The sequence below is a fragment of the Heptranchias perlo genome, chromosome 3 (assembly GCF_035084215.1).
Source record: "Heptranchias perlo isolate sHepPer1 chromosome 3, sHepPer1.hap1, whole genome shotgun sequence".
Lineage (NCBI taxonomy): Eukaryota > Metazoa > Chordata > Chondrichthyes > Hexanchiformes > Hexanchidae > Heptranchias > Heptranchias perlo.
Window position 1 is genome coordinate 73,975,336 of NC_090327.1, and position 24,044 is coordinate 73,999,379.

At 42.3% G+C, this 24,044-nt stretch overlaps 1 protein-coding gene across 5 annotated transcripts in view; it reads left to right on the forward strand.

Moving 5' to 3' along the window:
* The first annotated feature begins 516 nt into the window (after positions 1 to 516).
* The window catches only part of LOC137315863 (centrosome and spindle pole-associated protein 1-like), a 190,192-nt gene continuing 166,664 nt past the window's right edge, over positions 517 to 24,044 (forward strand). For 2 of the 5 annotated variants that reach the window (XM_067980303.1, XM_067980306.1), the window contains exons 1-4: positions 519 to 669; positions 7,470 to 7,582; positions 22,963 to 23,080; positions 23,645 to 23,748. In XM_067980303.1, coding sequence (XP_067836404.1) covers positions 7,484 to 7,582; positions 22,963 to 23,080; positions 23,645 to 23,748 — 321 coding nt within the window. In that variant the 5' untranslated portion in view covers positions 519 to 669; positions 7,470 to 7,483. Of the gene's footprint in view, positions 670 to 7,469; positions 7,583 to 22,962; positions 23,081 to 23,644; positions 23,749 to 24,044 lie in introns of all 5 variants that reach the window. The other 3 variants (XM_067980304.1, XM_067980305.1, XM_067980307.1) reach the window with 2 other exon arrangements.

Here is a 24,044-nt window from a genome sequence, read left to right on the forward strand (position 1 = left end):
TGGGATCTTTTACATACATCTGAGAGGTAATGGATTGGGCTTCGATTTAACTTTTCATCCGAAAGATGCATAGCCAACAGTGCAGCACTCCCTCAGTAGCACACTTAAGTGCCAACCCACATTATGTGCTTAAGTCTTGGAGTACGGCTTAAACAGCGATGAGTGCTGTCAATAACAAGAGATCGCTGAGGAAATAAACCAAATCAAAAATAAGCAATTTGAAAAATTAAAAATAAACAAAATGTGGCTGAGGCAAATAAACAAGAAACTCGAACAAAATACACAAAAAATTGCAGCAGAAAATAAAAATAAAGAATGATTTGAGGTATAAAAATGAATGAGGCAAAAGAAAAATAAGCGACAAGATATTGAGCTTTTTAATCGGAGCTTTCGTCAGCATCAGTCATCCAGCCCAGCAGGGTGCACACGCAAACACGGAGGCGGGTCATCTCCAGAGAGTTCACTCTTGGCTCGCCCTTCATCAAAGCCGCTGTTGTTATACTGTACAAAAAAAAGAGGATTGTTGGTTCCGAACGACCACAATGCATGATGGGCCTGGAGAGTTAGGGAAGGAGGAGTGAAAGAAATCGACGGAAGGTTCGCGCGAGGGGACTGCTGGCGCAGCCTGATTTAAATCTTGAGTGGAGAGCGCGAGGGGTGGCGGAGAGAGTAAGTAGCCGGCGGCAAACTTGTCTCCGCTTTTCAAGCTGATAGTCTGCTTAGGATCTTTGCCAAAAGGAGCTGAGCCCGTTGACCTGTGCGCTTCTGTTGTATGCTTTCCCCGTTTCTCCCTCCGCCCGTCCCACTATTTCTCTCCCGAGTTATTGCCTTGTTCCGGCTCCGTCTTCACTGGCCGGCCGTTTGCTTTGGCCGTTTGAAAGGGGAGCACGGTTTGTCTTTGTTGATGTTGTGGAGCGGTCGCGCGCGTTGCCTGGTTGTTTTGCTTCATCCCGGGAGCGGCGATGCGCGTCTTATCGTCTTGACAACTGTTGTGCTGCACCTTTATCTTCCGCTTGGTCCACAGCCGTTGGTAAACGGCTACTTAAAAAAAAATCAGTTCCTTTTGCGTTAAGTACATTTTTGTAGTTATATCTCGCTGACTGACTGAGTTCTCCGGGGATCGGTTTCAGTAGAGATGAGGTTTGTGTACTAAAGTTGCTTGACGACGAGTGCGCCATTCTGTGCAGCCAGGTTATTTTCCAGTTCTTGTTATCTATCCTATCTCTATAGATCGTGATTATAGAGATGCATTTGCCTTTATAGAGTGCTTTGATGTAGAAAATGTTACTAAGTGCTTTGTAAGTGGGCTGGGTTTGGCGGGGTGGGGGGGGGGGGCGCTGGAACAAAATTAATTATTAAATTAATTATTCAACCACTTTGACCCCACTGTCTGAAAGTCCCTTCTACTTCTTTAAAAAAAAGTTTCTGAAGGTGAAGGGAGAGAAGTAGAAGGGTTGAAGAAGGGACTTTCAGACAGTGGGGTCAAAGTGGTTGAAGGCTGTGCTGCCATTGGTGTGAAATGAGGGTGGGATGCACCAAAGGTCACAGTTGGAGAATGAAGAGAAGGGATATAATTGCTGGAGGAGGTTGTAGAGATGAGGTGAGATAATGCCATGGAAGGATTGGGGGCTGTGAGAACATTGGAACTAGAGTAGGCCATTCAGCTCCTTGAGCCTACTCTGGTATTCAATTAGATTGTGGCTGATCAGTATCTCAACTCCACTTACCCACCGTAGCTCCATATCCCTTGGTATCCATACCTAACAACAAATTATCCTGGAAAGCTCTGATTGTCTCAGCATCCACAGCCTATTGGGAGAGAGAATTCCAGATCTGAGAGCCAGTGCAGGTCAGCAAGGACAGGAATTGATGCGCAAGCTGGATTTAGTGTAGGACAGGTTATACAGGTGGCTGAGTTTTGGATGAGTTGCAGTTTTTGGAGGATGGGAAGTTAGCAAGGAGGATGTTGGAGAAATTGAATCTAGAGGTGACAAAAACATGGATAAGGGTTTCGGTGTCAGTGGGGCTGAGGTAGGGCATAGGTAGGCAATTGGTGGAAGAAAGCAGTCTTGGTGATGGATAGAATGTGGGTGATTGATGGATAAGATATAGAAAATCTAATGTACAAAATTATTCTTGCTTGTCAAGTCCCTCATGTTTCCAGCCTTATGACTTATACTAACTTATTTCCTAGTAATTTCCATTTGCTTTTCAGCTGACAAGCCTGGTGTTATAAAACAGCTGATAATTCTTTAGTGTGGATGTCGACACATGTCAGCTATATGGGTTGTGCTATTGTCAAATCTGCTTTGGAAGACTTTTTTTTGCTCTATCTTATAAGGTTCTTAAAACTAGAAATAAGATTTTGGGGAAGGAGTTACTTGCATCTTAAGCAGGTTTTGTGAAGTGTTAAGTAAGTCAGATTACAAATATATCTGTTAACTTTATCTTTTAGTATCAGTTAGGAGTGTCATCTTATTTTCTATCAACCATATGATGTATTGTAACAAAAAACAGTAAATGCTGAAAACACATAGGTCAGACAGTACTGTAAAGTGAAAAGGATAGTCAATATTTTGGGTATAAGTTTCAGTCTTAGCTCAGTGTTAGTAGTCTTGCCTCTGTATGAGAAGCCATGGGTTTATGCTCCACTCTAGAGACTTGAGTAGATAATCTAGGCTGATGCAGTACTGAGGGAGTGCAGCACTGTCAGGGGTGACGTCTTTCGAATTAAACATTGTATTTTTTTCCTGAAGAAGAGGGCATCCTCCTTGGAAGGGATAGAAGTTAGAGTAATTGATGCTGGATAAGACCTGCTTCACTTTATCCACTTAAAACCTATAATTCTTGCTAAAGGATTCAAATTTGCTTAGATTTTATAAATGATTGATTCTCAGGTAAATGTGCTTTTATGTTGAGAGTGTCCTCAGTGAGGACATAGCTCTCATGATGCTAGTCTGAAACTCTAGCACCTTGAAATTGTGCGAAGAAAGCTTTTTTTTCACAGGGAAGAGTTGACGCTGATTTTGCTTGTGGACACACCAAAACCATTTTTGTCAAAAAAAAAATTGTTTATGTTTTCTAAATCCATCTATCTATGTGTAGAAGACCCAATATGAAGCATACCTGCCATTGTATTCCCTCGTGTTTTGCAGTCTAACCATTTGCACCTTTGGTACACCTTTACAACTAGCAGCTGCAGTAGATTTTACAGGCCCATAATTGATGTCAACAAAAACAAACAGTTCTGTTAGAGTTAACAATCATTGGGTCATATGTCTAACAAAGTAGGTTCCTGCAATATCTTGGGAGCTTTCAAATGTGTATTTGTAATTGAAAAAAGTTATACCACATCAGTGGTCGTGATTGTTGGAGGCCAATCGTCTCAGCCCCAGGACATTGCTGCAGGAGTACCTCAAGGCATTGTCCTAGGCCCAACCATCTTCAGCTGCTTATCATTGACCTTCCCTCCATCATAAGGTCAGAAATGGGGACGTTTGCTGATGATTGCAGTGTTCAGTTCCATTCGCAACCCTTCAGATAATGAAGCAGCCTGCTTGATTGGCACCCCATCTACCACCCTAAACATTCACTTCCTTCACCACTGGTGCACCGTGGCCGCAGTGTGTACCATCTACAGGATGCACTGCAGCAACTCGCCGAGGCTTCTTCGATAGCACGTCCCAAACCTGCAATCTCTACCACCTAGAAGGACAAAGGCAGGAGGCACCTGGGAACAACACCACCTGCACATTCCCCTCCAAGTCACACACCATCCTGACTTGGAAATATATTGCCGTTCCTTCATCGTTGCTGGATCAAAATCCTGGATCTCCCTACCTAACAGCGCTGTGGGAGAACCATCACCATACGGACTGCAGCGGTTCAAGAAGGCGGCTCACCACCACCTTCTCAAGGGCAATTAGGGATGGGCAATAAATGCTGGCCTTGCCAGCGACGCCCACATCTCATGAACGAATTAAAAAAAACGTCACCTGCAATACTAACTGTGTGTGAATATGGCTTCAGTTTTTGTCCATTTGCTCTTCAAGTTTGTTAGGTCGTAATTGAGGACACTCATTACATCATTGCATCACAAAGAATGTCATTCACATCACCGGCTTTACTTCAGGCAGGGAGCATCAGCCTTTAATGTGAGGTTGCTATTATATTTTTCAGTGCCGTTACTGGGTTTAGTTATTGTCGATTCCAATACTCTACAGGTTAAATCTCACCTAATCCAATGCTTTTAATGATGTGTGACATGCTTAATTCATCCCCTGAAGTTAATTGCAATTATGTCAGTTGGTAGCAGTCCTAACTCTGAGTCAGTAGGTTGTAGGTTCAAGCCCCATTCCAAGATTTGAGCACATAATCTAAGCCAATGCTTCAGTACAGTACTGAGGAAGTGCTGAGGTGCTGTGTTTTGGATAAGACATTAAAGCAAGCCCCTGTCTGCCAGTTCAGGTGCATGTTCGATGGCTTTATTCTTCTTTAGTTCTGCTGGTGTCCTGGTGAACATGTCTACCTCAATTGAAGCCACCAAAATCTGATTAACTGGTCATTTATCTCATTTGCTGTTTGCAGGACTTTACAGTATACAAATTGGCTGCCATGTTGCCTACATAACAATAGTGACTGCATTTCAAAATTGGTTGTGAAGTACTTTGTGATGTCCTGAGGGTGTGATAAGACATTACATGTTTTTTCCTTCAAACTGCTTGAGCTTCTCTGTCACACTTGATGTTAGCTGCACCCTTCAGTCTTCCTATTCATTTTTACGTCAACAATATATATGCATTTCATTTTATTACTAAAGGTGGATTTGCAGGATGATTCTGGGTCTGCCAAGGGTTGCAAAACACCATGGTTAGCATTTTTTAAAGATGAGTTTTTCATATGATTTAGTTTCACCATAATGTGTTCTGTATGTTCTGAATATATTGCATTTTATCATAGGACATAGGAACAGGCGCCTGTTCTGCCATTTAATGAGATCACGGCCATTCTGTATCCTAACTCCATTTACCCGCCTCGGCTAGCAAAAATCTGTGGACCTCAGATTTAAAATTATTAATTGAGCTAGCATCTACTTTTTGTGAGAGAGAGTTCCACATTTCTACTGTTTGCATGAAGAAGTGTTTCTTAACTTCTCTCTTGAATGGCCTGGCTCTGATTTTAAGGTTATGTCCCCTTGTTCTAGATTACCCACCAGCAGAAGTTGTTTCTCTCCATCTACCCTATCAATTCCTTTCAAAATTCTAAGAATCTCATTCAAATCACCCCTTAATCTTTTATATTGAGGGAATACAAGCCTAGTTTATGTAATCTTTCTTCGTAATTGAATCTGCGCTGCACTCCTTCCAAGGCCATATCCTTTCTAAGGTGCGGTGCCCAGAACTCCACACACTACTCAAGATGTGGTCTAACCAGGGTTTTGTATAGCTGTAGCAAAACTTCTTCCCCTTTATATTCTAGCCCACTAGATAGAACGGCTAACATTACTTTGGCCTTTTTGATTTTTTTATACCTGACTACTACATTTTAGTGATCTGTGTACCTGGACCCCTAAATCTATTTGGACCTTCGCTGTTCCTAGCTTTTCGCCATTTGAAAAAAATACTCGGATCTATCCTTTTTTGGTCCAGATTGGATGCCCTCACATCCTCGGGGGAACTTAGGGGTGTTTGTGCGTTGAAATTCACCTGCTACAGTTTTGCCTACTCACTTAATCTATCAATGTGTCTTTGTAATTTTATGCTCCCGTCTACACTACTTACGATGCCACTAATCTTTGTCTCATCAGCAAACCTAGATTATATTGCTCTCTCTTTATTTTGTAATCTAAATCAATAATAAATATAGTGAATAGTTGTGGCCCCAGCACAGATCCTTGTGGGACACCACTCGTCACTTACTTCCAATTCGAGTACATACCCATTATCCCTACTCTCTGTTTTCTACCGCCTAACCAATCTCTTAACCAGGTCAATAATTTGCCTTCAATTCCATGAGCTTTAATTTTAGTTAACAGTCTCTTATGTGGAACCTTATCGAATGCCTTCTGGAAGTCTATATAAACTACATCCGTAGACATTCCCTCGTCTACTACTTTTAGTTACTTCCTTAAAAAAATTCAAATAGGTATGTTGGACATGACCTACCCGTCACAAATCCATGTTGGCTCTCGAGCTAATCCACTTAATTGTATGATTCTAAGGTGCCTAATTATTGTTTAGGATATAGTAGTAATTGTAACTGTTATGGGTAATATTTTAAAAATTCATTCTTGGGATATTGATGTCGCTGGCAAGGCCAGTATTTATTGACTATCCCAAGTTGCCCTTGATAAGGTGGTGGTGAGCCGCCTTTTTGAACTGCTGCATCCATTTGGTGAAGGTACTCCTACAGTGCTGTTAGGTCGGGAGTTCCAGAATTTTGACCCAGCAACGATGAAGGAACAGCGATATGCGTCCAAGTTGGAATGGTGTGTGACTTGGAGGGGAACATGGGGGTGATCCCATGCACCTGCTGCCCTTGCCCTTCTAGGTGGTGAAGGTCACATGTTTGGGAGGTGCCGTCGAAGAAGCTGTGGGGATTTGCTGCAGTGCATCCTGTAGATAGTGTACACTGGTGGAGGAGGGAGTGAATGCTTAAGCTGGTGGATGGGGTGCTGATCGAGCGGGCTGCTTTGTCCTGGATGGTGTCGAGCTTCTTGAGTATTGTTGCAGTTGCACCCATCCAGGCAGGTGGAGAGTATTCCATCACATGCCTGACTTGTGCCTTTTATAGGTGGTGGAGGGACTTTTTGACTGTGCTTGCTTAAGAATCTTACCTAATTTAAATATCTAATATTTAATATGCTGAATTAGGGAAGCTTGTGTGGGATCACATGTAATTGTTATGGGATTTTAAAGGGGATATATTCCTTCATGGTCAAATAGTCAGCAATCCTAAAATGTGAAAGGAACCACATGCTATTAAGTAGGCGAAGGGTAAATTACAAGCTGTTAAAAACAAAGGAATAATCAAGTACCGAGAGAAATATGAAATAAGGGTAACTTGGTGGGGAGATATATATATTCCACAACATTATCTGCAGACATGGGGTCAGCTTCCATATGTACTCTGACGCCATCCAGCTGAACCTCTCCACCACGCCTCTCGACCCCTCCACTACCTCTATATTGTTAGATATCCAGTCTTGGATGAGCCACAGTTTCCTCCAATTAAACACTAGGAAGCCCATCACAAACTCCATACCCTCACTACTGATTCCATCCTGCCCCCTGGCTATTGTCTGAGGCTAAATGAGACTGTTTGTAATTTTGGTGGCCTATTGATCAGTTTCACCAAATGGATTGTAAGATGTATACCAAAATCCAGATAGAAACTTTGTTTCCATTCAGCTGAACAGTGCTTAGTCATAGAGCCAACATTCTAATTTATAAATTTAATTGTTTTTAAAGGTACTTTGCTGACAATGGCAGATGATTTGGAAAGGTTCCTTGAAGAACAGAGGGCCAAGTTAGCACAAGATAAAATCGAGCTGGACCAAGATCCACCGTATATGGAGATGAGAGTAAGTCTATAATTAAGGTTTTCATATTAAAAACAGAAAATTAATTTGAATGATTACTTGAATGAAAATGAAGTTAAGTGGGGATTCTCTAGTATTGCATTGATGCTCAAATGCAACAAATTTAATGAATAGAATCTAGCATCTGTATTTAAGTTAGATGGGCAGCTGATGAGTGTAACATACTAATCAATTGTTGTTTACTTGAGGTAGGGGAAAATAATAGGTTTGAGAATGTCTGCTGAGGTACTTAATCCCAGAATTCATGTTGCATTTACTTTGCATTTAAAACAAATGTACATACAAGAGGAAGAATCCAAGACAGATAATTTAGAAGCATTTTCCTATTACCTGCTTGGATAGTGGGGCATTTCAAGGCTACGTTTAAATTTTACATGTTGAAACAATAGTGTTACAAGTTTTACATTGGTGTAAATGCATCAATTTCTGAAGGCAATTTAAAAAAAATTAACGTTTACTGAATTCTACCGTGCTTATCAGTGGCATAGACTAAAATTCTTTCTGTATTAAATTTATCTTTTGTGAATTAGATTTTAATTTTCTTCTTGCTTATAAACTTAAAAGAAAGCGGGATCATGTACATCTGCACATTACAAACAAAATCCAATTTAGTTGTGGGGGGGGTTATAATACAGCTTTTGCATTGATGAAAAGTGATTTCAAATATGCTTTAATGCAAAAATAGCTGTGAAATGTGAGTCAGGTCTGATCTCTAACTGCACTAAAACCAAGAGAACACTGATGAAGTGTAGATTAACTTCAGCCTTGAGCAAAACTAAGCTAACTTTTATCCAGACGGTCCATTGGATCACGTGGAAGTTAATCTTGAATGGTTTTGTTGTTAGTAGAGAACATAACCCAAGCCTCTACTCTTAATAGTAGCAGTACATTCACACAAGTGTAGCATCGTGCAAAGTGGTTTCAGCTTTGCAATGATGCTAAATTTGTGGAATGTAAATTGAGTGATAAGGTCCAAAGTGACTCCAAAGCAAAGTGGAGTGATACTCCCTCCTACATGGAGTCTCATTCTGCTTTCCTCCAATGTCATACTTGGCTCTGAGTCCAGATTCAGGCTGTTTGCACTGTTTGTAACTACAGCATTGGTGTGAAGCAAAGCTGCTTTGCACTGACACTGCAGTTATAGTGTGCATCGACCTGAAGATATAGCTTGCCGGCAAACATAGCTCCTCTGGCAGAGTGATGTGCTGATAGGTGAGAGTCAGTCAAAGGTTGTGGATTCCAGACCCACAATGGACTTGAGCACGTGATTTAGGCTGACATTTCAGTTCAGTATTGAGGAAGTGCTGCATTGTTGGAGGTGCTGTATTTTGAGGTTGTGTCTGCTGCCCGTGTGAATATAATAGATCTCATGGCACAATTTGAAGAGGAGCACAAAGTTCTTTTGTTATCCTGGCCAATATTCCTCCCTTAACCAACACCATCAAAAACATTGATGTGGAGATGCCGGTGATGGACTGGGGTTGACAAATGTAAGGAATCTTACAACACCAGGTTATAGTCCAACTGTTTTATTTAAAAATCACAAGCTTTCGGAGGCTTTCTCCTTCGTCAGGTGAGCGAGTGTGGGATTCCATGGAAGGTTACCGCATTTATATTCAGAGAACAATACCTGGTGATTACAGTCATGATGTGGAGATGCCGGTGATGGACTGGGGTTGACAATTGTAAACAATTTTACAACACCAAGTTATAGTCCAGCAATTTTATTTTAAATTCACAAGCTTTCGGAGGCTTCCTCCTTCGTCAGGTGAACGATGTGAAAATGAAATCCTCGAAATGAAATCGCATTTATAATTCACAGAACAATGCTTGGTGAGTACAGACAGTTTTTTCAACTGCCCGTTGCCAAGGCAATCAGTGTGCAGACAGACAGGTGTTACCTGCCAGGTCTCACAGAATATACAAATCACCAAAAAAAAACAACAAACAAAAAAAAAACAGAGATAGAGAGGTAGAAACATAGAAAAGACAGCAACTGACCCGTTATATTAAAAACAGATAACATTTGTTCGCTGGTGGGGTAACGTGTAGCGTGACATGAACCCAAGATCCCGGTTGAGGCCATCCTCATGGGTGCGGAACTTGGCTATCAATTTCTGCTCGACGATTTTGCGTTGTCGTGTGTCTCGAAGGCCGCCTTGGAGTACGCTTACCCGAAGGTCGGTGGATGAATGTCCATGACTGTTGAAGTGTTCCCCGACTGGGAGGGAACCCTCCTGTTTGGCGATTGTTGCGCGGTGTCCGTTCATCCGTTGTCGCAGCGTCTGCATGGTCTCGCCAATGTACCATGCTCTGGGGCATCCTTTCCTGCAACGTATGAGGTAGACAACGTTGGCCGAGTCACAGGAGTATGAACCATGCACCTGGTGGGTGGTGTCCTCCCGTGTGATGGTGGTATCTGTGTCGATGATCTGGCATGTCTTGCAGAGGTTACCGTGGCAGGGTTGTGTGGTGTCGTGGACGCTGTTCTCTTGAAAGCTAGGTAATTTGCTGCGAACGATGGTCTGTTTGAGGTTGGGTGGCTGTTTAAAGGCGAGTAGTGGAGGTGTGGGGATGGCCATAGCGAGGTGTTTGTCCTCATTGATGACATGTTGAAGGCTGCGGAGAATATGGCGTAGTTTCTCCGCTCCGGGGAAGTACTGGACGACAAAGGGTACTCTGTTGGTTGCGTCCCGTGTTAGTCTCCTGAGGAGGTCTATGCGATTTTTTTGCTGTGGCCCGTCGGAACTGTCGATCGATGAGTCGAGCGTCATATCCCGTTCTTATTAGGGCGTCTTTCAGCGTCTGTAGGTGTCCATCGCGTTCCTCCTCGTCTGAGCAGATCCTGTGTATTCGCAGGGCCTGTCCATAGGGGATGGCCTCTTTGACGTGGTTAGGGTGGAAGCTGGAAAAGTGGAGCATCGTGAGGTTGTCCGTGGGCTTGCGGTAGAGTGAGTTGCTGAGGTGCCCGTCTTTGATGGAGATTCGTGTGTCCAAGAAAGAAACTGATTCTGAGGAGTAGTCCATGGTGAGCTTGATGGTGGGATGGAACTTGTTGATGTTATCGTGTAGTCTCTTTAGTGATTCCTTGCCGTGGGTCCATAGAAAGAAAATGTCGTCGATGTATCTGGTGTATAGTGTTGGTTGGAGGTCTTGTGCAGTGAAGAAGTCCTGCTCGAACTTGTGCATGAAAATGTTGGCGTATTGGGGTGCGAATTTGGTCCCCATGGCTGTTCCGTGTGTTTGGGTAAAGAACTGGTTATCGAAGGTGAAGACATTGTGATCCAGGATGAAGCGGATGAGTTGTAGGATGGCGTCCGGAGATTGGCTGTTGTTGGTGTTGAGTATTGATGCTGTCGCAGCGATGCCGTCATCGTGGGGGATACTGGTGTATAGTGCCGAGACGTCCATCGTGGTGAGAAGTGTTCCTGGTTCAACTGGTCCGTGGGTACTGAGTTTTTGTAGGAAGTCTGTAGTGTCGCGACAGAAGCTGGGGGTTCCCTGTACGATGGGTTTCAGGATGCCCTCGATGTATCCAGAGAGGTTCTCACACAGGGTTCCGTTGCCTGATACGATAGGACGTCCGGGTGTGTTGGCTTTGTGTATCTTTGGGAGGCAGTAGAAGTCTCCCACGCGGGGAGTACGTGGGATGAGAGTGCGTAGGATGCTTTGAAGGTCTGGATCGAAGGTCTTGATCAGTTTGTTGAGCTGGTGGGTGTGTTCTTTGGTCGGATCTGCGGGTAACCGTCTGTAGTGTTCCTGGTTGTCCAGTTGTCGGTATGCTTCTTTGCAGTAGTCCGTTCTGTTCTGTATGACTATGGCTCCTCCTTTGTCCGCTGGTTTGATGACGATGTTGCGGTTGGTCTTGAGAGCGTTGATGGCGTTGCGTTGTGCTCGGGTGACATTCTGGACTGTCTTCTGAGTGTGGCTGATGAATCTGGCATTGACGCATTTCCTGACAGCTTGAGCATACATGTCCAGCTGAGGGCAGCGACCCTCCGGAGGAGTCCAGTTTGACTCTTTCCTCTTCGGTTGCTGTACCGCGGATCCCTCTGTCTGCTGTTCCCATCCCCTATGGACAGGCCCTGCGAATACACAGGGTCTGCTCAGACGAGGAGGAACGCGATGGACACCTACAGACGCTGAAAGACGCCCTAGTAAGAATGGGATATGACGCTCAACTCATCGATCGACAGTTCTGACGGGCCACAGCAAAAAATCGCATAGACCTCCTCAGGAGACTAACACGGGACGCAACCAACAGAGTACCCTTTGTCGTCCAGCACTTCCCCGGAGCGGAGAAACTACGCCATGCTCTCCGCAGCCTTCAACATGTCATCAATGAGGACAAACACCTCGCTATGGCCATCCCCACACCTCCACTACTCGCCTTTAAACAGCCACCCAACCTCAAACAGACCATCGTTCGCAGCAAATTACCTAGCTTTCAAGAGAACAGCGTCCACGACACCACACAACCCTGCCACGGTAACCTCTGCAAGACATGCCAGATCATCGACACAGATACCACCATCACACGAGAGGACACCACCCACCAGGTGCATGGTTCATACTCCTGTGACTCGGCCAACGTTGTCTACCTCATACGTTGCAGGAAAGGATGCCCCAGAGCATGGTACATTGGCGAGACCATGCAGACGCTGCGACAACGGATGAACGGACACCGCGCAACAATCGCCAAACAGGAGGGTTCCCTCCCAGTCGGGGAACACTTCAACAGTCATGGACATTCATCCACCGACCTTCGCTTAAGCGTACTCCAAGGCGGCCTTCGAGACACACGACAACGCAAAATCGTCGAGCAGAAATTGATAGCCAAGTTCCGCACCCATGAGGACGGCCTCAACCGGGATCTTGGGTTCATGTCACGCTACACGTTACCCCACCAGCGAACAAATGTTATCTGTTTTTAATATAACGGGTCAGTTGCTGTCTTTTCTATGTTTCTACCTCTCTATCTCTGTTTTTTTTGTTTGTTGTTTTTTTTTGGTGATTTGTATATTCTGTGAGACCTGGCAGGTAACACCTGTCTGTCTGCACACTGATTGCCTTGGCAACGGGCAGTTGAAAAAACTGTCTGTACTCACCAAGCATTGTGCTGTGAATTATAAATGCGATTTCATTTCGAGGATTTCATTTTCACATCGTTCACCTGACGAAGGAGGAAGCCTCCGAAAGCTTGTGAATTTAAAATAAAATTGCTGGACTATAACTTGGTGTTGTAAAATTGTTTACAATGGTGATTACAGATAATCTTTCCAACTGACCGTTGTCAAGGCAATCAAAGTGTTCAGACAGAGTGATGTTACCTACAGGACCACCGAATACACAAACGGCCAGAACACAAAACAGGGAGAGAAACATCTGAAAGGAAGAGAAAGACAGAGATTGACCTGTTGTGTTAAAAACAGATAACTTTTTTTCGCTGGTGGGGTTACGTGTAGCGTGACATGAACCCAAGATCCCGGTTGAGGCTGTCCTCATGTGTGCGGAACTTGGCTATCAATTGGCGGCCTTCGAGACACACGACAACGCAAAATCGTCGAACAGAAATTGATAGCCAAGTTCCGTACCCATGAGGACGGCCTCAACCGGGATCTTGGGTTCATGTCACGTGACACGTAACCCTCCAGCGAAAAAAAGTTATCTGTTTTTAACACAACGGGTCATTCTCTGTCTTTCTCTTCCTTTCGGATGTTTCTCTCCCTCTCTCTCTGTTTTGTGTTCTGGCCGTTTGTGTATTCGGTGGTCCTGTAGGTAACATCACTCTGTCGGAACACTTTGATTGCCTTGACAACGGGCAGTTGGAAAGATTATCTGTAATCACCAGGTATTGTTCTCTGAATATAAATGCGGTAACCTTCCATGGAATCCCACACTCGCTCACCTGACGAAGGAGAAAGCCTCCGAAAGCTTGTGATTTTTAAATAAAACAGTTGGACTATAACCTGGTGTTGTAAGATTCCTTACATTTACCAAAAACATTACCTGTTCATTTATACATTTGCTGTTTGTAGGACCTTGCTGTGTAAAATAGCTGCTGCTTTTGTCTACAACATGAACTCACTCTTTTTAAAAAAAAATAATCCATTGGTTGTAAAGTGCTTTGATGCATCTTTCTTTAAACCCCCTGAGGGAGGTTATTGAAGACGTTTTTTAAAAAAAAAAGTCCTGACTGCCCCACCAGAAGTAAATACAACAACAACTTGCATTTATAAGATGCCTTTAATGTAGTAAAACATCCCATAGCGTTTCACAGGTGCATAATCAGACAAAAATTGACACCAAGCCAAAGAAGGAGACATTAGGATGGGTGGTCAAAGAGGTAGGTTTTAAGCAGCTTATTAAAGCAAGAGAGAAAGGTGGAGAGGCTTTAAGGAAGGGCATTCCAGAGCTTATGGCCTAGACAGCTGAAGGTGCAGCCGCCAGTGGTTGGGCCAAGAATGTGGGGGATGCATAAGATGCCAGAGTTAGAGGAACGCAGAGTTCTCAGGTTTGTAGAACTGGAGGAGTTTACCGAGATAGGGAAGTGCAAGGCCGTGGAAGATTATGATCACAAGGATGAGAATTTTAAAATCGTGGTGTTGGTGGATCGACAGCCAATGTAGGTCAGCGAACACAAGGGTGATAAGTGAACAGGACTTGGTGCAAGTTAGGATATAGGCGGCGGAATTTTGGATGAGCTCAAATTTATGAAGGGTGGAAGATGGGAGGCCAATATGCAGGATATTAATTTAATATTACAACCTATCAATTATGTTTTATAGATGACGCAATGGTGTAGAAAGCAGTGTTTTTAGGGTATTTGACTTGATCTTAGAATGAAATATTTATCCAGTTGCTTCTTAAAGGAGTGAATTGTTTGCTTTTGACATATTTGCTACTCTGGGAGGTAGAGACAACTTTTCCTAATCTCACGAGAGAATATTCATGTATTTCAACAATCCTATAAATGTGGATCTCATCCCTTATCAATCTTCTATTCTCCAGTGTAAACTGGTGCAGCTCTGCCCTTGTATCAAGAGTATTTTGAGCAAAGATAATGCAATTACAGAGTGATGAGTTTATGTAGTTGGTTTCTGTTATAAATGTGGGCTTGGAATTTATAATGGAAGATGTTGACAAAGTGTGGTGATAGGGAGTAAACCAGCCTAGGTGTAAGATTTTTAATTCTTACATGGGTGCAAGCTCCATTGAAAACTAGTATGTAAACATTTCCTATGGGAATTCCAATGTACACTTGTCTGTCAAAATTCTGTTATCATGCCTTTAGAAACATAGAAACATAGAAAATAGGAGCAGGAGTAGGCCGTTTGGCCCTTCGAGCCTGCTCTGCCATTCAATATGATCATGGCTGATCCTCTATCTCAATACCATATTTCTCCTCTCTCTGCATACCCCTTGATGCCTTCTGTGTCTAGAAATCTATCTATCTCCTTAAATATATTCAGTGACTTGGCCTCCACAGCCTTCTGTGGTAGAGAATTCCACAGGTTCACCACCTTCTGAATGAAGAAATTTCTCCTCATCTCAGTCCTAAATGTCCTACCCCATATCCTGAGACTTTGACCCCTCGTTCTGGACCCCCCAGCCAGGGGAAACATCCTCCCTGCATCCAGTCTGTCTAGCCCTGTCGGAATTTTATACATTTCAATGAGATCTCCCCTCATTCTTCTAAACTCTAGTGAATACAGGCCTAGTCAACCCAATCTCTCCTCATACAACAGTCCTGCCATCCCAGGGATCAGTCTGGTGAGCCTTTGCTGCACTCCCTCTACGACAAATATATCCTTTCTTCGATAAGGAGACCAAAACTGCACACGGTACTCCAGGTGTGGTCTCACCAAGGCCCTGTATAACTGCAGTAAGACATCCTTGCTCCTGTACTCAAATCCTCTTGCAATGAAGGCCAACATACCATTTCCTAACTGCTTGCTGCACCTGTATGTTTGCTTTCAGTGACTGGTGCACAAGGACACCCAGGTCCCTTTGTACATCAACATTTCCTAATCCATCACTATTTAAATAATACTCTGCCTTTCTGTTTTTCCATCCGAAGTGGATAACTTCACATTTATCCACATTATACTGCATCTGCCGTGTATTTGCCCACTCACTCAACTTGTCTAAATCGTCTTGAAGCCTCTTTGCATCCTCCTCACAACTCGCATTCCCACCTAGTTTTGTCTCGTCAGCAAACTTGGAAATATTACATTTGGTTCCCTCATTCAAATCATGAATGTATATTGTGAATAACTGGGGCCCAAGCACTGATCCCTGCAGTACCCCATTAGTCACCGCCTGCCACCCTGAAAAAGACCCATTTGTTCCAACTCTCTATTTCCTGTCTGTTAACCAATTTTCAATCCATGCCAGTATGCTACCGCCAATCCCAAGTGCTTTAATTTTGCAGACTGATCTCTTGTGGGACTTTATCAAAGGCCTTCTGAAAATCCAAATACACCACATCCACTGGTTCTCCCTTATCTATTCTACCAGCTACATCCTCAAAAAAAAAACTCCAGTAGGTTTGTCAAACACTATTTCCCTTTCATACATCCATGTTGACTTTGTCTAATCCTGTTGATATTTTCTAAGTGTCCTGTTATCACATCCTTTTATAATAGACTCTAGCATTTTCCCTACTACTGATGATAGGCTAACTGGTCTGTAGTTCCCTGTTTTCTCTCCCTCCTTTTTTAAATAGTGGGGTTACATTTGCCATCCTCCAATCTGCAAGAACTGTTCTGTAATCTATAGAATTTTGGAAGATGACAACTAATGCATCCACTATTTCCATGGCTACCTCTTTTAGCACTCTGGGATGCAGATTATCAGGCCCTGGGGATTTATCAGCTTTCAGTCTCATTAATTTCTCCAGCACGATTGTTTTACTAATACTAATTTCCTTTAATTGCTCCTTCTTACTAGACTCTTGGTTCCCTAGCATTTCTGGGAAGTTATTTGTGTCCTCTTCTGTGAGGACAGAACCAAAGTATTTGTTTAATTGCTCTGCCATTTCCTTGTTCCCGATTATAAATTCTCCCGTTTCTGACTGTAAGGGACCTACATTTGTCTTCACTAATCTTTTTCTTTTTACATATTTGTAGAAGCTTTTACAGTCCACTTTTATGTTCCTTGCAAGTTTACTCTCATACTCTCTTTTTCCCCTCTTAATCAATTTCTTGGTCCTTTTTTGCTGAATTCTAAACTGCTCCCAATCCTCAGGCTTGCTACTTTTTCTGGCAACTTTATATGACTTCCCCCTTGGATCTAATACTATCCTTAATTTCTTCTGTCAGCCATGGTTGGGCCGCTTTTCCTTTTGTGTTTTTGTGCCAGAAAGGAATGTATAACTGTTGCAATTCATGCATTCATTCCTTAAATGTTAGCCATTGCCTATCCACCGTCATGCCTTTTAATGAAACTTCCCAATCTATCATAGCCAACTCACTCCTCATACCTTCGTAGTTTCCTTTGTTTAGATTTAGGAACCTAGTTTCGGATTGGACTACTTCACTTTCCATCTTAATGAAGAATTCTATCATGTTATGGTCACTCTTTCCAAAAGGACCCCGCACAACAAGATTATTAATTAACCCCTTCTCATTGCACAATACCCAATCTAGGATAGCTTGTTCCCTGGTTGGCTCCTCAATGTACTGGTCTAAAAAAAACATCTCTTACACACTCCAGGAATTCATCCTCCACAGTATTATTGCTAATTTGGTTTGGCTGGTCTATATGTAGATTAAAGTCATCCATGATTAGAGATGCATGTAACAAGGGTACTACAATAATTTTCTGTTTGATGCCATCCCCTACATTACCACTACTGTTTGGAGGCCTATAGACAACTCCCACCAGTGTTTTCTGCCCATTGGTGCTTCTTAACTCCACCCAAACTGATTCTACATCTTGATTTTCTGAGCCAATATCCTTTCTCACTATTGCTCTGATTTCATCCTTTACTAATAACGCCACCCCACCTCCTTTTCCTTTTTGCCTGTCCTTCCTAAATATCAAATATCCTTGGATATTCAGCTCCCAGCCTTGGTCACCCTGCAGCCATGTCTCCGTAATCACAATTATATCGTATCCGTTTACATCTATTTGCGCTGTCAATTCGTCTACCTTATTACGAATGCTTCGTGCATTCAGATACAGTGCCTTTAGATTTGTCTCTTTAACATTTCTAGACATTTTAACATTTTTTTGCACTATGGCCCTATTTGTCTTATTACCATTTTATCTTACCCGGACCCTATTTGTTAGTACAATCTTTTGTTTGTATGCTCTGTCCCTTCCTGACACAATCTGGTTGTCCTTACCCCAATCACTTTCCTGCACTGCTTCCTTGTCTTTTCTCGATTTTTCTAGATTTCTCTCCACCGGGACCCTCCCCCCTCCTTACTTAGTTTAAAGTCCTATCTACCTCCCTAGTTATTCAATTCGCTAGAATTCTGGTCCCAGCATGGTTTAGGTGTAGTCCATTCCAGCGGAACAGCGCCCTTTCCCCAGTACTGGTGCCAGTGCCCCACGAATCGAAAGCCACTTCTCCCACACCAATCTTTGAGCCACGCATTCATCTCTCTGATCCTATTGACCCTATGCCAATTTGCTTGTGGCTCAGGTAATAATCCAGAGATTATTACCTTTGTGGTTCTGCTTTTTAATTTAGTCCCTAGCTGCTCAAACTCTCCCAGCATAACCTTTTTCTTAGTCCTACCTATGTTGTTGACATTTAGGTGGCATTTAATATTTCTAGTGTTAATCTGAATAGTGGTCTTCCACAGCTCCTTGTTGTACCACTGTATGATGCTGTAATAGTGCTTCCCCATAAATCATTCAAAATACTTTCTGGAAAATGTTTTGTCCATCAGTTTTTCTCACTAACTGAAATTACTATTATGTAAAATATAGATTTACACAAACCAAATAAAAATATATAATTCACAATAACATAATTAAATTTATCTTATTGAATTGACTTGTGTGTTTTATTGTTTTTGTTATAGTTCTAACTTGAAGACCCAAGGCCCCTCCCAAATGCCTGTGCATGACTGGATATTTTTTTCCCAGAGCTGCAATGCTTGAGCTGTTTTTTAGATTGTGCAGCAGACCTAATTTCTCGGGGTACATCAATGCAGTTCAGTCAGTTGTAATGAAGGAATATTTTTCTTTAGTTTCTAATCTTCTTGCTTTTCTTTAATTTTGAAAAACTAGTGGACAAATTTCAAAAGCTTCATTTAGGTAAAATTTTTGAGTGTTTTTAAAACAGATGGATTGATCACATTTATAGACACATTCTACAGACCACGTAGTAGTGGAAGAGAAGTGGAAGAAGAAATATGTAGGCAAATCTATGAAATGAGTTTAAAAACATCGAGGGGAATGGAGTTTTTACAGTGTATCCATGACTCCTTTCTTACCTAGTGTGTGAGACGCCAACAAGAGCAGAACCACTGCTGGATCTAGTAATGGGAAATGAACAGGAGCAGATAAGAGAAGTAAGTGTAGGGGAATATGTAGGCAATAGCGAGCATAGCATAAAAAGGTTTAAAATAATGATTGAGAAAGACGTAAGTAAGACAAAAACCAAAGTAATAGTGGGGGAAAAAGCTAATTTTTTTAAAAAAGGAACAACTAGCCAATAATAAAACACCATGGATAAATAAAGGGTAAAATTGAAACTAAAACAAAGGCGTACTATAAGTACTTAGACAATAAAGAGGAGGATAAGAAAAGGAAATGTGAAGAGGTTAGGATGGATGTCAAAAAAAAAAATTAGGAAAGCAAAGAGGAACTATGAAATTAAATTATCATGGAGTATAAAAAGAAATAATGAATAGTTACTTTGCCTCTGTATTTACCAGGGAGACTAAATTTAAAAAAAGGTATAAAGACATTTAAGATAGAAAGGGGGAGATAATAAACTAATCCAAACTTCAAGAGGATAATACCCCTGGATTAGATGGACTGCATCCGCGCATATTAAAATAAGTTAGGGAAGAGATAGCAGAAGCACTATATTGTATTCATTAGAAAAGTGAATAGTGCCAGAGGACTGGTGGACAGCTAATGTTCTATCTCCCTTTTTAAATATGTGAATAACAAGTCCAGGGAACTATAGACCAGTTAGCTTAACATCGGTGGTAGAAAAGATAATGGAATCTTTACTCAAACATGTAATAGAAAAACATCTAGAAAACAAAAGTATAATAGATATCAGCACAGACTTCAGAAGGGAAAGCCATGCTTGACCAACCTTACTACTTCAAAGAATTCAATGACAAAGAGTAGACAAGGTTAATGTAATTGATGTCATGTATTTGGATTTTCAAAAGGCCTTCGATAAGGTACCGCATTGTAGACTCATGACTAAGGACAGAGCACGTGGAATCAGGGGACAGGTAGCAAGGATGGATAGCAAGCAGGTTACAAAACAGAAAACAGAGTGTAGGGGTTAAGGGTAGCTACTCGGACTGACAAAAGGTGGGAAGTGGTGTTCCACGAGGATCGGTACTGGGACCACTGTTCACAATTTACACTGATGATTTGGACTTGGGAGTCGGAAGTACAATTTCAAAATTTGCAGACAGCACGAAATGGGGGGTGTAGGTAATACAAAGAAAGAATGTGTTAAAATACAAGACGACATTAATAAACTTGAAGAATGGAAATGTAATTGGCAAATGAATTTCAATATAGATAAGTGTGAGGTGGTGCATTTTGGTGGCATGAATAAGAAGGCCACATACTGTTTGGATAATATTCTAAATGGGGTAGAGGAGCGAAGGGATCTCTGGGTACAGATACACAAATCACTAAGTAACGACGCAGATTAATAAGGCCATTAAAAAGGCAAACCAAGCAATGGGGTTCGTTTCTAGAGGGATAGAATTGAAAAGCAGCGAAGTTATGTTAAGCTTGTATAGAACCTTGGTTAGACCACACTTGGAGTATTGTGCACAGTTCAGATCCCCATATTATAAAATGTGCAAAAAAGATTCACGTGGATGATACCAGAACTGAGAGGATACACTTATCAGGAAAGACTAAACAGGCTGAGGCTCTTTTCTCTAGAAAAGAGAAGGCTGAGGGATGACTTAATAGATCTTATAAAATAATGAAAAAGTTTGATAGGGTAGACATAGAGAAGATGTTTTCATTTGTGGGAGTCCAAAACTAGATATATATCAATATAAGATGGTCACTAATAAATCCAGTAGGTAATTCAGGAAAAACTTCTTTACCCACAGAGTGGTAAGAATGTGAAACTCGCTACCACAAGGAGTAGTTGAGGTAAATAGTATAAATGCATTTAAGGGGAAGCTAGATAAGCACACGAAGGAGAAAGGAATAGAAGGAAATGCTGATGGGCTAGATGAAGTAGGGAGGGAGGTGGGTTGTGTGGAGCATAAATGCCGGCATAGACCAGTTGGGCCGAATGGCCTGTTTCTGTGCTTTAGACTCAATGTAAGAGGCTGTGTATAAGAGAGAGAAAAAATGACTACTGATTATTCATCTGGTATCTTTTGTTTTGTTTTGTCTTCTATAAAGATCAGAGTGTTATTAAGCTCTGTGCTTGTTGGCAAAAAACATTGGATTTTGAGACTAACATTATTTCACCTGTGTTTTGTTGACCGTTTTTGTAAAGAAAAGGTATATGTTCTAATTATATATGTGTCTCGCAGGTGTAAATGTTAACACCTATGAGATGCAGAGGCAGGCACAGATTTATTTTTTTTAAAAGAAAGTTGAATTTTGTTAGCAAAAAAAAGCCCCTGAGGGAAACACATTTAAAAGGAAGGTACAGGAGGAATCTGGTCTCTTGCCACCTCCTTTTTGGCGGAGCAAGTGAGATTGAGAGGAAGTAGATGGAAACGTAAGGTTGAGAAGAGGGTAAAAATACAGGTGTTCCTATACCCTAGATAGTATAAATGGGTAGTGGTGGGACAGCAGGGTGGGGTTAGGAAGGGGAGAGGCAGTGGAAAAGTGAAGGGGTGGGGGACGTTATAATATAAGGCAATCGCTAGAAGCAGGAATGATTGGAGGAGGAGATGGAGTAGCAAGCTGCTACTGGCCATATTTTCCCCACCACCTCCCACTCCGAATGCAATCTGCAATGTATGTAGCTCTCTTCCTTGGCTCATCACATCATGCCACTCACAACCTTCCACCTGAAAGGAAAGAAGAAAAAGGCAGAGAAGCAAAAATATTTGGAGAGTGAAAGAGACAGAGAAACAGCAACATGGACAAGAGATGGGTAAGATAGAGACCATATTCTCCGTCTTGCTGTATGCAATGCGATGGGAGTCTTTTTATACTAAGTATTAACAGCCAGACAAACTATAAGCAGGTTCCACTATGTTATGGTGAATGTGACTTGTTTACCTTTTTATTTGTTCATGGGATGTGGGTGTCGCTGGCAAGGCCAGCATTTACTGCCCATCCCTAATTGCCCTTGAGAAGGTGGTGGTGAGCCTTCTTTTTGAACCGTTGCAGTCCATGTGGTGAAGGTTCTCCCACAGTACTGTTAGGAAGGGAGTTCCAGGATTTTGACCCAGCGACGATGAAGGAGCGGCGATATATTTCCAAGTCGGGATGGTGTGTGACTTGGAGGGGAACGTGCAGGTGGTGTTGTTCCCATGTGCCTGCTGCCCTTGTCCTTTTAGGTGGTAGAGGTCGCGGGTTTGGGAGGTGCTGTCGAAGAAGCCTTGGCAAGTTGCTGCAGTGCATCCTGTGGATGGTACACACTGCAGCCACTGTGCGCCAGTGGTGAAGGGAGTGAATGTTTAGGGTGGTGGGTGGGGTGCCAATCAAGCGGGCTCCTTTTGTCCTGGATGTTGTCGAGCTTCTTGAGTGTTGTTGGAGCTGCACTCATCCAGGCAAGTGGAGAGTATTCCATCACACTCCTGACTTGTGCCTTGTAGATGGTGGAAAGGCTTTGGGGAGTCAGGAGGTGAGTCACTCGCCACAGAATACCCAGCCTCTAACCTGCTCTTGTAGCCACGGTATTTATATGGCTGGTCCAGTTCAGTTTCTGGTCAATGGTGACCCCCAGGATGTTGATGGTAGGGGATTCGGCGATGGTAATGCCGTTGAATGTCAAGGGGAGGTGGTTAGACTCTCTTGTTGGAGATGGTCATTGCCTGGCACTTGTCTGGCGCGAATGTTACTTGCCACATATCAGCCCAAGCCTGGATGTTGTCCAGGTCGTGCTGCATGCGGGCTTGGACTGCTTCATTATCTGTGGGGTTGCGAATGGAACTGAACACTGACATAAATAGTTTGAGACAATTCCAATCAGTATTTTTATAACTTGACTTTTTTTCCAGACAAAATCTTCAGAGCCATTTATTAAGAACTATCAAGCAGCTGACTCAGTAGCCAAAGGAAATATCCTGCCAGACATTCAGAGTATGAAAGAAAATCTACAAACTGGCAGATCTAAAGGTACAGTGCAGTTGGTAGCATCCATCATGTTGGGAGTATATAAATAACTCTTATCCTGACCATGGCTCAGTGGGTAAATATATCTTCTGGTGTTGGACTGAGCTGTTCTGAACAGGAAGGTCCCATGCAGAATCCCTGGTCTTTGAGATCCCCCTGTTCCTTGTGTACATGAACTACGTGGATTGGCTGTTTCAATGCAAGCAGTTAAGGCACATGATTACATAGAATTGCACTGAAATTACAACACAGAAATGGAATGTTTGGCTCAAATAGTCCATGTTGGCATATTTCCTCCATACAAGAATAGACTTAAATTCTGCTCACTTTAGATAACTAATATTACAGAACATCTAGATTTAATACTCATTACATTTTGGATTTAATCAATTTTATAACATTTTAAGTGCTTTTTATAGAAATGTTTATTTGTTTTATTATGTTTGAATTTGTCAAGTTCCAATTCTGAAGTGTTTTCTGCATGATTTTAAACATAGATATTAAATCCTTGTATGAGTAGGCAACAAAAAGTTCTGAAATGATGTTTTAAAAACAAACTCTTTTTAGAAGAAAACTATGGGCTAAGTCTGCCACTTGGATTTGAATACGATCAAAAGAAACAGAAATTGAAGGAGGAGCTTCGACAAGACTACAGACGCTACATGGCAGAGGTAGAGTCCTGAAATGATGCATTGTGCAAACAGCAAAAAAATACCCTGTAAAGGCTTAAGATTCTCTTTTTGCCATTTTCTCCTCTCCTGCTGTTAAAGAAGCTACGGGGATTTTTTTTTATACTCCCATCTTACCCTTGCCCATTCTAGAAACTAGGGCCTAAATTTTAACCCCATGAACGGGTGGGTTGGGGGCAAGTGGGAAGGTAAAAATAGTTTTAAAAAAAAAACCTAAAACCCGACCCCAACTCTCCTCCAACCCGCCTACTTCTGGTTTTAACGGAGATGGGTTGAGG